General features: G+C 44.5%; 1 protein-coding gene across 2 annotated transcripts in view; it reads right to left on the reverse strand.

Moving 5' to 3' along the window:
• Positions 1–15043, reverse strand: part of SELP (selectin P) — a 40700-nt gene that overhangs the window by 11323 nt on the left and 14334 nt on the right. The window contains exons 4-10 of one of the 2 annotated variants that reach the window (XM_087437802.1): positions 13581–13688; positions 12932–13117; positions 12221–12406; positions 11206–11391; positions 9187–9372; positions 6664–6846; positions 2717–2902 (exon numbers count right to left, since the gene is read on the reverse strand). In XM_087437802.1, coding sequence (XP_087293928.1) covers positions 2717–2902; positions 6664–6846; positions 9187–9372; positions 11206–11391; positions 12221–12406; positions 12932–13117; positions 13581–13688 — 1221 coding nt within the window. The remainder of the gene's footprint in view (positions 1–2716; positions 2903–6663; positions 6847–9186; positions 9373–11205; positions 11392–12220; positions 12407–12931; positions 13118–13580; positions 13689–15043) is intronic. The other variant, XM_087437805.1, reaches the window with a different exon arrangement.

Here is a 15043-nt window from a genome sequence, read left to right on the forward strand (position 1 = left end):
GGCTGTTCTAAACTCAAACTTTAAAAATAAAGAATAGGAACCCCCTATTGAGTCAGAGAAATGTTGGAGGAATTGAAAAAAAAAAAGGGATGTGAGCCAGGCCACAGCTTAGAGGGCACCAGCTTGCTCTATTTCAGGAGCTGGATGAGCAGGGACATGGCAGAGGGCAGAGCTAGAATTAGGACTTGGAACCAGGACACTCCCCTCCCCACCAAGGTGCAGCCAGTCATTAGGAGTCAGGTCCAGCAGCAAACACGGTCTCCAGAGGGTCAATGACAAAGTGATTGGGAAAGCAGCAGTCTGTGTCAGGATAGTGGTCCAGCAGGCAGGGACATGGGGGACACAGAGATTGGATACAAGCAATTCAGCATTCCCTGGGTTCAGGGAAAGGACTTCAGGTCCTGCGGGGCAAAGGCAGGGAAGAGACTGGGAAATACAGGCAGAGCCCAAGTCCAGAGGTCCAGGGACTGGTGCTCTAACTAAAAGGGAAATATCTCAAAAAATGAAATCTTGTATTGATCTGGAGTGGGAGACTGAGTGCTCCACCTGCCGCCTGGCCCCTGCTGATGTGGTGACCCCCACGTCCCCTCTGGTATAACCTAGGACTCTGTAAAACACCGTGTGAAAATCAGGGTCCTGGGGTCAGTGCTGAAGGGTTAAAAATCACGGACTCAGGCATATGGGAAAGAAGAGGAACTATTTGCCTAAATCTAGAGAATAAGTTTGGAGAATGAGGTAGAAACACAGGTACAAAAACCAGAGCTCAAGCTCAGGCTCAGGCAAGGTTGACGATGCTAAGGCCCACGGTTGGCTAAGGCTGCCGTCCGCGGGCAGCGTTGGTTCTGGACACTGAGTGGGGCTGGGCCCGCAGGGTGGGAGGCAAATGCCTCCTCTTGTGGAGAAAAGGGGGCTGGAAAGAAAACAGGGGCTCCAGACATTACAGATTTAACAAATGTTGGATCCATATATGATTTAAAACTTTAGTAAGGTCGTTCTTAGGGATTTTTTTATTCTTTAGCCTTAAAACAGAATATGGGAAAACAGAGCTCATCATAAATGTCGATGGGGTAAATGAGTGAGTGGAGGCGAAACAAGCGATGAAGCACAAGCCCTAGTGCTGTCACCCACAAATGGTCTAGATTCCTCAGGTGGCTTGTAGTATGTCTTTTTGACAGTAGATGGTAGCATTTTATGTCCTTTAACCTAGAAAATTCTTGACCAGGGAAGAGCCCTCAAAGGTGATCTTGTCCACTCCTCTTCTTTTGGAATCGAGAAAACTGAGGCCCAAGGGTGTGACATGACCTGCTAAATGGCACATGACTTTGGGGAAGAGCAGTACAGGTCTTTGGGTGTTAATCCAGTGCTCATTCCACAAGAAGGAGTAAGATTTTAGCTTTTTTCATATAATACTAACAGATTTCTGTCAACGTATTCTCTCATCTGATCACCAGGCACTGCCATTTCTAAAGTTCACTTCAGCAGTCATAGCTGCAACCTGGGCCATGGAAAAGAGTAAATTTACAGGTGACTGACTCGGGATTTAGAAACATTGCTGGGTGGCAGTATGTTTCGTGGTTACAAACACTAGCCCTATAATCAGGCTAGACCTGGGGTTGAGTCCTAGCTCCATACTTCCTAGCTATTTGACCTTTGCCGGCTATTTATCCTCCCAAAGCCTGTTTCTTCATCTTTAAAATGGGGATAATAATAACCACGTTAAAGATTGTTGTGTGGATTGAATGTGATAATGCCTGTGAAATAGCTGGTACTTATTACACAAGCAATAAATATTAGCTATTATTACTGGTCTCATTATTACTGAACAATTAATTGGATCAATGGTGTCTTTTGAAAGTAAACATGAGCTATGAATTAATTAACTCAGTAAACTTGTATTTTAGAGCATATTATATGCTGGTAATGCATCAGCCAGATGTTTTGGGGGAATCCAAGACAGATGAGATCTGGCCCCTGTGTTGGAGGATCCGTTAATTCACCATGGATAGGGCTTGTGCTTGAGTAAATTTAACCAGTAAATGATAAGCTTCAATTCAACAGGTATTTGCCACACACCCACGTTTACTCTGTCTAGCTGCTGTAAGGGATACAAAGATGAAGGAGGCACTATACTTGCCCTCCAGGAGCTTATAATCCACATAAAAGTGGAAGGAGGAGAGAAGCACACAGATATTAGACCAGGAGATCCTTGAGGGGCTGGGATGAAATCACATCCATCCCTGAATAAGCTCGGGGTCTGGGGCTTGGTAGTGTTCAGTGAAGGTGAATGTAAGAATGAGTGAATGACGACTGTAGTAGAAAAATACTTTATAAAGAAGTAAAAGTCCCGATGTCATAGCTGAGCTTCATCACTTACCAACAGTGTGAATTTTGACAAGTTACCTAGCCTCTCTGAGCCTCTGTTTCCTCATCTCTAAAATGGAGATGATACTTCCTTTGCTCATTATTTCAGCATTGTGGTAAACGTCAAATGTGATAATGACATGAAAACACTTTATTAAACTGTGAAATGTTTAACTAAAGTTATTATTATAAGAATATTCAGAGAGAGAGAGAAAAGCTTTTGGTCTAGATTACCATGCTTTGTGGAGAGTGTGTTTCCTGTAGCTTAAGAACAGTTTTACATGAATCCCTGGTGATTCTCCGTGCTGTAACGTTACCTGAGAAGCCATGAGAAAGGACAGACCAGGAATCCTACCTTCACACGTTGGTGGGTAACCTGTCCAGTGTCCAGATGGAGTACAATCCAATCTTTCTGGTCCAGATAAAGAGAATCCCTCATCACAGGTGAACTGGCATGCGGACTTATAACTGGAATCTCCAAGAGGTTGGACACAGGTCATTGTTCCATTCTGAGGGTTTGGCAGAGGTGTGCAGGTAATGGCTATGGTGGGCATGGCAGAGGAAGAGAGAGGAGATTGTTTTAGCACGCAGCAACCTGAAATTAGCGTGCGTGTGTGTGTGTGTGTGTGTGTGTGTGTGTGTTCCTAACACCCAAGGGCAGAATTTGTTTAGAAATGATTGTTTGAATTTCATGGCGCTGTATCACCAGCTAGAGTCATTATAGTCAAAATAGCAGCAGCGTACAGTTGATTGGCATCCTGAAGCACTCACCACAAAGAGCTTTAGAGGTGATTTTAAAAGAGAGCTGGTGCTTTGTTTGGAAAGATTGTGATGCAGCTCATTTCAGTTGCCCCTGAACAAGAGTGGAAGCGGCTGCTGCCTTGACACCTTCTTCAGAGACAGACCCAATGACCTTGCCAGAAAACAATGACAAATGATTGGAAATAGAAAAATGCAGTAAAATACTTTCTCCCCCTCCAAATCTCCTTTCCCCAACCAAGTGGGGGAAAGAATCTGGGTCCAAATCCTGGCTCTGCTACTTACTAGAATGTATCTGTGGACAATAAGTTTTCTGAACCTCAGTTGCTGCATCTACGAAATGGGAAAAATAATAATCCTTGCCTTGCAGGGATCCTTAGTTATATAAAAACAGCAAGTTAATTAAATCATATATAAAAATTAAATCTAAAAATATGAAAAATCACAGACACGAAGTAGGCACATAAGGTAATTGGCCACCTGCAGATGCTCTACCCGCCAGTCTCATCCTACAGTGACCAGCCACAAATGACTCTGCTTATTCACTTACAAAAAACGGGAAATTAGATTCTGGTTCTTTGAGATCTATATACATGTAGATTAGAGGTGCTAGGGGACTTGCTTGGGTTGGAAACCATGCTCTGTGACTTTTGGCAAGTCATTTAGCCTCTCTGAGCTTCAATATCTTCACCTTTAAAATACGGAGAATAGCATTACTAGCTCCCAGGATTTTTACCAGCATCAAAAGTGAAAACACTCTGTGTGCAAATGTTAATAACTGTCAAGATGCCTCTCTGCGATTAATGAAACAATAAAGCCTAGATTAAACATGTTGGCATTAAAAACTGAAGACTAACAGAATGCATGGTTTAGGGTGTTTCTTCTTCAGTTTTTGGCCTGATTGACTAGTGTATGGCTTTAGACCAGAGACAGAGGCAGTATGACTGAACCTAGGGCCTTTGTTCAATGACTGACTTGAACTGCTTGATGTTTTGAGAGCATTTTCTATACTTCCTCCTCCCTTCCCTTCATCCCTTCCCCTCTCTAGCTACATTCCCCCCAATCTGATAAACTAGGTATTTTCTGCCACCTGAAAATTCCTTCTGTATTCATTGTGGATGTGTGTGTGTGGTGGGGGAGGAGAGAGGAAGCAAATCAAGAACACTATGAACTGTAAGGACAGATTGGGAGCATCTTGGTGCCATGGAGTCCATTTCCAGCTCTTATGTGCCTTGTCTTCAGAGAGCTGGGCTGGGTATACAGGGGTAGGGGGGACACTGAGAAGGGAAATTGTCTGATAACACTCTCTCAGAAGTATTGCAACAGCTAGTGGATTGCAAGCCTCATGGTACCTTCCTGCCCAGCCCACATCTGGGTATTTCACTTGGTTCTCACCTTGCAGCAAGAGGCGAAAGTTCAGTCAGAGTAAACAAAGAACTAAAAGCAGAAGGGAACTGGAAGATCACAGGAAGCCGTGGTGAGTGGCTTCAACCTCCTTGCTGTGAAACACCCATAGGCAGGACAGTACGGGGCAATGAACTGTAATCTGTGCCCTGCACAGCCCAGGATCATCCGGAGGAGTTCTGATCACTGTGATGTCCTCCTCAGGGACTCCCAGTTCTTCCCCAAAGCTGTGCGGATTCTGTAATCTATCCAGGCTTCAATGAGCCAGGCTGAGAGCTGGGGGGCGAGGTCACCAGTCTCACCCTGGTCTCTCTAGACCCAGCTCAGAAAGTGTACCCAACCCCAGCTCCAGTGGCTTGCCATGCTCTCTGGTGCCTGGGGATGAAGGACATCCAATTCCATTCATTCATTCATTTATTGTTGACATAACTTAACAGTGGTGTGGGTGTGTGTGTGCGCGTGTGTGCACTTGTGTGTGACCTGAATAACAAGTGGTTTCCTCTTCATTAAAAACATGTATCTGCCTGATTTCACTCCGAGGTTGAAAGTCTGTAAAAAGTGAAAGGTAAAGGCAAACAATGCAGAATTATCTAGTATTTCATCTATTTAATTTTATTATTAAAATTGTTTATGCATCATAAAATTACTATTTGCATGAAGGGAAAAATGGATGGAGAAAATATTGGAAGAATTCACATAAGAATGGTAACAGTGTCTATTTTAGAGTGGGAGTATTTAAGAGGATTTTTGTTTGCTTGTTTCTCTATTTTCTTATTTTTCCGTAGTTTTTTTTTTAATTGAAAAAAATTTTTTTTCTTTTGAGGAAGATTGGCCCTGAGCTAACATCTATTGCCAATCTTCCTCCTTTTTTTCCCTTTTTCTCCCCAAAGCCTCAGTAGATAGTTGTATGTCATAGTTGTACATCCCTCTAGTTGCTCTATGTGGGACGCTGCCTCAGCATGGCTTGTTGATCGGTATGTATGTCCGCACCCAGGATCCAAACCGGTGAACCCAGGCTGCCGAAGCAGAGTGCACAAACTTAACCGCTACTGCACCGGGCTGGCCCCTGTAGCTTTTATAAATGAAAATCTTGCTTTTTAAAAGCAGTATTGGGCTGGCCCTGTGGTTTGGTGGTTAAGTGCGCGTGCTGCAATGCTGGTGGCCCGGGTTCGGATCCCGGGTGCGCATCGAGGCACCACTTCTCCGTCCATCCTGAGGCCGAGTCCCACATACAGCAACTAGAAGGATGTGCAGCTATGACATACAACTATCTACTGGGGCTTTGGGGGGAAAAAATAAAATAAATAAAATCTTTAAAAAAAAAAAATAAAAGCAGTATTTGCCATAAATATAACTAAAGAATTGGATATATCGAGTAGAAAAAGGAATGGGGAGTATAAAAAGCATACATCTGTCCTTCAATTTCCAAACATGGGTGATTAGACCCAGTTCTATGTCAAACAACATCAACAGAATACACGAGCTTTATTTTACATCAAGTACAATGCAGATATACATGCTTATGGTGAATATGCACTTTTCTTTCTTCTGAGAATCCTGTAACCCGGTGTTTATAGATCTATTTCTTCCTCTTTTCATCACTCTTCACTTTATCCTAAGTATATTTCTCAATCTTACACAGATCTTGGAGAATGTTTGCAGCCAGGCACCTGTAAATTCTGCCTCTCCCATTCCACTCATATACCTATGGATTGCACCTCCCCCCGCATTATACATTTTCCATGATTCCTAGGAGTAAAGTGCCAGGTCAGCCCTGGGACAACCATCCTGGAGCTTTTTTTTCCTTCTGGCCTTCTTCCCCTGTACTATCCTTAGCCAAGTGAGAACAGTTCACCTGGTTCATGATAGGAGCCTTCAGGTCCTGGTAAACGTCCTGGGGAAGAGTTGGCAGGGGTCATTCCCTATCTCCTATTGCCAAATATCCTGCCACTTGTGTTATCTGTGTAGGCCCCTGAGGCATCTGCATTCGGGATCCCTGGGTTATGGGATAAAGGCGTTTATTAATTTTCCAGTCCATTTCAAGTTTCGGGCCCCTAGACAGTTTCCACTTCTAAAATAGAGCCTTGTAAAATACAGCTTACAATCTCTTGCTAAGGTGCTGGGAAGGAAAATTCTTACCTCTGCATTCTGGAGGAGGAGAACTCCAGTTCCCAGTCTCCAAGCACTGCAGCTCGCTCGCTCCTACCAGGAGGAAGCCCTCGTCACAGGTCAGGCTGCATGTTGACCGGTACCTGAAGGCACCAAAGGGGTGGGAGCAGTTCACCTGGGCCTTGTTTGGAGCCAGATGCTGGCACTGCAAAGCTAAGGGGGGAGGAGGTGAGGAGGTAAGGCAGTGAAGAAACAGTAATGCACACGTGCTCATTGATTTCAACCCCCTCATCCTTTCTAGTGCACAGAACAGGGATTTCTGAATCGGGCATGTTTAACCCAGAGGATGAGAAAAGTGTCACTTAATTACAATGGCATGTGAAGGATTTTGTGAGGAAAATGCCAAGCCATGGTTAAGCATTTTGGCAATGTGTATCAATAATTTTTAAAATATCATACTTTTGGACCCAAGAATCTATGCTAAGTATGTAATCGAGATGCACATCAAAAAATCAATTTTTAAAAATCAAGACACTATTTGTAAGGGCAGAATATTGAAAACAAACATAAATGCCACTAATCAGATGCTGAAAATAAATTATGATGGATCCATGAAAGGAATATTAAAAGTCACCAAAAATTATATATTTCACCTTGAAAAGATATGGGAAGTGTCTCAATGTATGATGTTAAGTGAAAAAATAGAATAAAAGTTATATATACACCATGATCTCAATCATATAAAATAGATGATCATATATGGATAGAAGACATGTATTCTATATGTAAGTCTTTTCTCATCTTTAAAATGGGAACAATAATTGTAACCACCTCATGGAGTTAGGCTAAGGGGCTCAGTAAATATTATCGCTGTTACTAGTAGTAGCAGCAGCAGTGGCAGTAGTAGTAGATAGTAGCAATATCATTAAAGCTATGCGTCAGATGCAGACTCTGACGGTCAGAGTGGAAAACTCTAGGATGGCCTATCAAGGGAGTTATTGAGACCACATCTCGGGATGCTTAAGAGAATATCCAACCATTTCTTCTAGGTGATTAGACATTTACCTGCCTGGAGACAAGAACAGCTCCAGTGATCCCTTAAGATCCCTCCCTTTTGAGCATGTCAAGGGGCTCTTTGTGTCTTTGTTTCTCAGATGTCTGCAATACATCCCATTACCCTCACTAAGCTTCGCCATCATGGTGCATGGTCATTTATGCCTCCACTGCCTCACTTTTTTTGTTTTTAATTTTTTTTATTGTGGTAAAATATACATAGCATAAAATTTACCATTTACCACTTGACCATTTTTAAGTGTACAGGTCAGCGGTGTTAAGTACTTTCATACTATTGTGCAACCATCACCACCATCCACCTCCAGAACACTTTTCATCATCTGGAACTGAAACTCCATACCCACTAAATGGGAACTACTCATTCCTCCTCCTTCAGCCCCTGGCAACCACCATTCCACTTTTTGACTATTCTAAGTACTTCATATAAGTGGAATCATATAGTATTTGTCTTTTTGTGACTGGCATATTTCACTTAGCATCATGTCCTTGAGGTTCATCCATGTTGTAGCACACGTCAGAATTTCCTTCCTATTTAAGGTTGAATAATATTCCATTGTCTGCATATGCCACATTTTTCTTATCCGTTCACTTGTTGATGGACACTTGGGTTGCCACCACATTTTAACTGTTGTGAATAATACTGCTATGAACATGAGTGTACAAAGCTCTCTTCGAGACTCTGCTTCCAAACCACCACATAATTTTTAAATCAGGTATACTTCAACCCAGGGGATTCACATAGATTGCCCAGGGATCCCAGTAAATGGCAACATGAAATGCCAATTTTGCACTTCTGGGACATGACTACTGTGTGGGGTACCCCTTATAAAAAAATAATCCTAGTGACCTCCCCACGCCTTAGTTCCCCTATAAGAGCAAAATATTAAAAACATGAACTATTGAAAGAGGATCATTTTATAAAATCAGATGACAGACATATGATTAATAAGGTAATGTTATTACCATTATTTTACCTACATTTGTAAAGCTCATAGCAGTTTTAAGATTGCTTTTACACATATTAATTTACAACCTCCGGTGAGGCAGGTAGGTAAAGCAGATAACACTACTCTGATTTTACAGCAGACACCGAGCCTCAGAGAGACCAAATGCTTGTTGCCAGGAAGTGACCGAACTAGACTTAATGTCATGTCCATTACTCTCCCACTGGCCCATGCTGTTGCTCGGGCAGCATTCCTTCCTCCCAACCCCCATCTCCTTCATGCCAATATATCCCACCCCACCCCATACATGTCAATCAATGCAACCCTCATCTTGAGTTACAATCTGCTGTAATGAACATGTGCCTCAGACTGGCTTTGTTCACCATTTCATCCCTAGTGCCCAACACAAAGGGCCTGGCACATAGTAGGTTCTTAGTGAGTGTCTGAATAATGAATGAATGACAGAGCTAAATGCAGATGCTGAAGGCTTTAATAAGCTGAGAGGCACAGAAGGAATGTTACGATGTCACAGTACCTTGACAGACTGGGGCTGGCGCTGTCCACCGTCCCAATTCAGTGCACTGAACTATGTCAGCTCCACTCAGCATGAAACCCTCAGCACAATGGAAGCTACACCTGGTGGTGTACTGAAATGCTGTCAAGGATGAGGAGCAATCCATGCTTCCGTGGACAGGACTCTCCAGTGGCTCACACTCAATGGCTAAATGGAAGAAGTTATTGTCTGAAACTAGGTAATGGAAGGACTTAGTTCTTTCTCAGAAGAGTCTGTCGAGAGATACTACATCTTCCCTAACCACATTGTCAGTAGGTTCAGAACCCTAAACCCTCCCTTTTCCAAAAGGGAAACTGCCTAGAACCCCTTCCCATGCTCCTCTTTGCCTGGATCACTCACCTGTCTGTCAAGTCTCAGCTTAGACTTCACTTTCCTTAAGAGGCCTTCCCTGCCCACCCCAGCTCAGGGATAGGGACTCCTCCAGTGTGCTCCCACAGCTCCTGTTCTTGCGCCAAGTGTATGTTCATGCACTATTTTAATTCCGCCCCTAGACCACAGTCTCCTGGAGGCTGGGGTCAGTCATTCCCAGTTGTACCCAGAGCCTGGCAGTGTATGGTACACCAAAGGTGCTCTTGAAATATCTATTCGCATTGTTTGTGGAATTGGATCTGGAAAGAGCGGATATAGAACAGGCTAGATGTTTAAGGAAAAAGCTGGAATAGCATAGCTTACTGTTGACACTATTTCGCAGGCTTGTAAAGTGACCTAAGTGGGCTTTGCTGTGGAACACAGGACGTCATTCTAATCAGACTTCGGCTGCCAAGTGAGTGCAGGTGAGTTCCTGAGCACAATTAAGTCCCGAGTGACCTCAGTTCTGATAAAGACTGGTTTCCACATGCTCTTGCTTGACAAAGCATTTCATCTCTAGGCTATTACTGGGGTTTTTCAGAATGTAGAGACCAACTTAAACCCTGGCCTTAGATCTCTGGTTTTTATAGAATCAGAGTATTTAAGAACCAAAGATCCCGGGCCGGCCCCGCGGCTTAGCGGTTAAGTGCCCGCGCTCCGCTACTGGCGACCGGGTTCAGATCCCAGGTGCGCACCGACGCACCGCTTCTCCGGCCATGCTGAGGCCGCGTCCCACATACAGCAACTAGAAGGATGTGCAACTATGACATACAACTATCTACTGGGGCTTTGGGGGAAAAAAACAAAAAAGAAGGAGGATTGGCAATAGATGTTAGCTCAGAGCCGGTCTTCCTCAGCAAAAAGAGGAGGATTAGCACGGATGTTAGCTCAGGGCTGATCTCCCTCACAAAAAAAAAGAAAAAAAAAAACAAGAACCAAAGATCCCCTAGTGCTTCTCTCTTAGTTTACAGAGGAGAAAAGTGAGGTTCAGAAATTTCAAGTAACTTCCCCCAGGTCTCATATCTAGACAGTAGCAGAGTTGGGCTTGTAATCTAGGCCTCCTGGGAATTCACTAATCCAACCTTTAATTTCCTGCTACCCTGTTCCCCCTTTTCTGTTTTATAAGCTGAAGATGTGAAGCAATTGCAAAGAATTCAGTTTTGTGGTCCTATGTAACTGCCTAGGATGGCATCACAGACTCTTTTTCAATGCAGTGTTCCTTTGCTTCTTTGTCAAAGGCTGCAATGAGGAATCTCTCTTTATCCTAATAGCCACTGTGCTGACTCTGTCTCGAGTATAGGACATTGTCCCACAGCTTGTATATACCAGTGAGGCAGGAAGGGAAAAAAATAGGCAGAAACTAAGGTTGACTGAGTGCCCAGCTCTATGCTACATACTTTATACATGCTATTTAATTTTATACTTTTACGTACTTAATCCCCACAGTAGCACCTTCTAATTCTTAGCTCATTCCATGGATGAGAAAATCATGCCTCCTGAAAGATAAACAACCTGCTCCAGTGTCAAGCCTAGAGGAGGACATTAACAGCCCTTGATCCTTCCACTGTGCCGTGGACTTCCCACCAGGACTCTTTCCTGGGTGGACTGGGGGCTGCTGAAGGAAAATCCTACCCTCACAGGCTGGCAAGGGTCCCGTCCACTGGCCATGGCCAATACAGCGAAGTGTGTCCCAGCCTCTCACTTGATAGCCAGGTTCGCACTCAAATTTGCAGCTGGAACCATATGCAAAGGCAGCGAGGGGATGAACACAGTCCATGGTTCCTTTGCTGGGGGCTTCCAGGCGCTGACAGTGCACAGCTGGAAAGAACAACCAAGGACAGAGAGAGGTACTGAGGAAGGAGAAAAACCATGCCCACGGCTGGAGAGCAGTGGTGGAACCGCCTGTGGAAATGCAGGTGGAGCTAGGCATCTGTAGGATCAGGAGACCCTAGCGATGTTTGTCCAGACTGTGAGTCCAGTCCTTAGGGTGATCTTAAAAACACAGACTTCTCCAAACTTTTTCTAAGGTCCTCCATTCCTTTTACCTCTATAAACCTGTTTCGGTAGGTCTTCTAGTGTCTACATTGTTTTCTTTTTTTTTTTGTGAGGAAGATCAGTCCTGAGCTAACATCTGATGCCAATCCTCCTCTTTTTGCTGAGGAAGACTGGCCCTGGGCTAAGATCCATGCCCATCTTCCTCTACTTTACATTGGACGCCGCCACAGCATGGCTTGACAAGCGGTGCGTCGGTGCACGCCCAGGATCCGAACCTGCGAACCCTGGGCCGCTGCAGCAGAACGCGTGCACTTAACTGCTGCGGCGCTGGGTCAGCCCCCTAGTGTCTACATTCTGATGTAAATGCCATCCTTTCCCCACTCGTGTGAAATTTATGAATGAGGTTACTCTGAAACTGCTGAGGGCCACGAGTTTTGAGGAAGGGAGGAATTTTTAATTTTGTTTGTAGTAAAATCAACCTCCTGTTTTTCTAGAGCCTGAAGCTCTATGCACCCGTCTAGCTGAGAGGTAGATGGAAGGAGAGTCAAGCGGTGGCAGTTCTTCTTATGGAGAAACTGGCCAGTTTTCATCTGTTTTCCCAGGAAGGACTGGGTGCAGTGGACATTGTACATCCCCAACGCCTGAAACTCACCTTTACACACGGGGGCTGAGGCTGTCCACACCCCCAAGGCTGTGCACTGCACCACCTCCGGCCCAACCAGTGCAAACCCCTCTTCACAATGGAAGCTGCAGCTGGACTGGTGCGGGGATGCTTCTGCAGCATGAAGACAGGTCATGTTTCCTCGCTCAGGAGTCTTCAGGGGTGGGCACTGCGCAGCTAAAAACAACCAGAGAGCAATGGCGTGAGTCTTTGGGGGTATGTCAGCACCTTGGAAGCCTTGGGGCTCTGCAGTAGCTGTCTAAACCTTCCCAAAGCGACAGGCAAGGTGCTGAACTTGGTTGGTTAATTGGTCCTTTCAGTAGCTGTTTGGAAAGATCAAGTACTCTTAGTTTTCATTTACTTTTTGAAGAAGCAAGGTAAAATGATCAAATTAATAACACTCAACCCCTAAGTCCTCATTATTGTGCTCTGTTCTCTTCACAATTAACAAAGGGAGAGGGGTCCCTTTGTAATTCTTTTACCGGAGAATCAGGAATTAAACTGACTACCTCACTCTACAGACACAAAATATCAAGAAAATCAAAATTAGTGTTACTCTGGTTGATTGGTAACAGTAATAACCAGAATTTCTCAGCTAATGTAGATCCTCATTATTTTTCATGATTTTTTGATGGAGAAAGCTTAATTTCCCCTCTGAAATTCTAGTTGTCAGTGAGGACAGAAAGAATAGGGTCTACATACCTACACACTGTGGGGGCTTATTTGTCCACATTCCAGAAGCCAAACATTCTAGCTTGCTGGGTCCATTCAGTTTGTATCCTTCAGCGCAGTGGAAGCTGCATTCTGAGTTGAAAGAGAAGTTTCCGATAGGGTGGCTGCAGTTCATGAGCACATGTTGAGGGAGGTCAAATTCTCCACACTCTCTGACTGTGGGGACAAAATAGTGATTTTTTCATCGCAGGCTTAAAGACAATGTGAGATTTGATGAAAGCTGGAACTATTTGTATAACCCTCTTAACCCCATCTTTCTAGGCATCTAATGCAGCCTGATCATCTTTACTTGGTGCCTTTGTATTGGCTCCATCTTGGGAAATAATCATTCTTTCACTGGTTTTTATTTCAGACAAGTAAAATTTGCCTTTGTTTTGCTTCTTTTACATTTCCCTTTTACCTTTTCAGATTTTATGAGCAAATGTTCTTTCTAAGAATAAAATGCTTTACCCAGAGTGTGTATCTAGGGACAATTTCAGTGGGGCAGACCGACAGATGATAGAGAGGGCCCAGGAGTAGCTTTTGCTCACTGGAGAGTCTCCAACATGATTTACTTCCTGGCATCACCTCTAGCACAAGACCAATGAACACAATAGCATCAACAAAGTAGGGGCCTTACCATATTCACATTCTGGTCCATAGAATCCAGGGTAGCAAGAGCAGGTGTAGTTCCCAATGGTCTCTATGCACTCTCCTTGCTTGCTACACGACATGTCCTGGCAGGAGGCTGCATGGATACAGAAGGGTCAGAATCATGGGCACTCCCAGGAGGTGTGAAGAAAAGCTGGATTCTTGTTCCAAGCCTCAGACTCAGCCCCTTTCGGGTAAGATTGAGCTTCTAGACAACAGAAGACCGCAGCGTCCTCTGGAGAGCCAGCCCATTCCCCGTGAAGGGCATTGTAGGAGTCTGCTGGAACATTGCACGCCTTCCACATTAGGCTGCATTTAGTGTTTCCTAGGGAGGGATTGCTGTGTGTGGGCACACAGGGACAAACGGAGCCACCAATACATGTGTAGGCAAAGAAAATACTCTATGTGGTACAAAAGAGGTTGTGGTTTTTTAACCAAGATATTCATAGAGCTGTATTATTACAGAAGCCCCTCTGACAGCTGTTACAGCATGGAGGTTAGGAACCAGACGTGGTGGGTCACTCATATGTGATCAGAATCCTGGCTCTGCTGCCTACTAGTTTGTTTATTTATTTATTTATTTTTTGTGTGAGGAAAATCAGCCCTGAGCTAACATCCATGCTAATCCTCCTCTCTTTTTGCTGAGGAAGACCGGCTCTGAGCTAACATCTATTGCCAATCCTCCTCCTTTTTTTTTTTCCCCAAAGCCCCAGTAGTTAGTTGTATGTCATAGTTGCACATCCTTCTAGTTGCTGTATGTGGGACGCGGCCTTAGCATGGCCGGAGAAGCGGTGCGGCGGTGCGTGCGCGGGATCCCAACCCTGGGCCGCCAGTAGCGGAGCGCACGCACTCAACCACTAAGCCACGGGGCCTGCCCCAGCTGCCTACTAGTTTGTGATCTCAGGCAAGTTGCTTCTCTGAGCCCAACTTACCCAACGTTAGGGCCAAAACCCTTCCACCTTTTGTTCATTTCAAATCTATGCCCAATACCCTATGGTGGAGGGGCTGAGGAGCCAAACGAGATGCTTTAGACCCACAGATGGTGAAGGACAAACAATCTGTGAGGAGATGTTTCACAGGTCTAACTGTGCCAGGCTTAGATGGTGCAGAGCACGACTGGCCTGCCAGGCCCTCTTCACTAAGTCTGTGCCACTAGGGTGACTGAGCAGAAAAGGGTCAGGGTTTCTCTCTTGCAAGACACACTTTGCAGGTGTATGCACTACGCTCTTGGTGGAGGGTTAGTATGGTTAGTATTAAAATTGATACTTTGAAAGCACTGAGTATTGGCATTTTTATTGATGAGCTCACAGCTGGGACAAGGTCAGTGGCTAGACTGTTTTCTGGCTGTGTTTCCTCTGTACTAAACCCTGGCCACATGTTGGTCCACTTTGGGATCTATTACAAAAGGAAATCCATGTGTTGCACAGAGAGTTGTACTAGATGATCTCTATG

This window comes from Ceratotherium simum, chromosome 2, assembly GCF_057802395.1.
Source record: "Ceratotherium simum simum isolate JZ-2026a chromosome 2, ASM5780239v1, whole genome shotgun sequence".
Classification (NCBI taxonomy): Eukaryota; Metazoa; Chordata; class Mammalia; order Perissodactyla; family Rhinocerotidae; genus Ceratotherium; species Ceratotherium simum.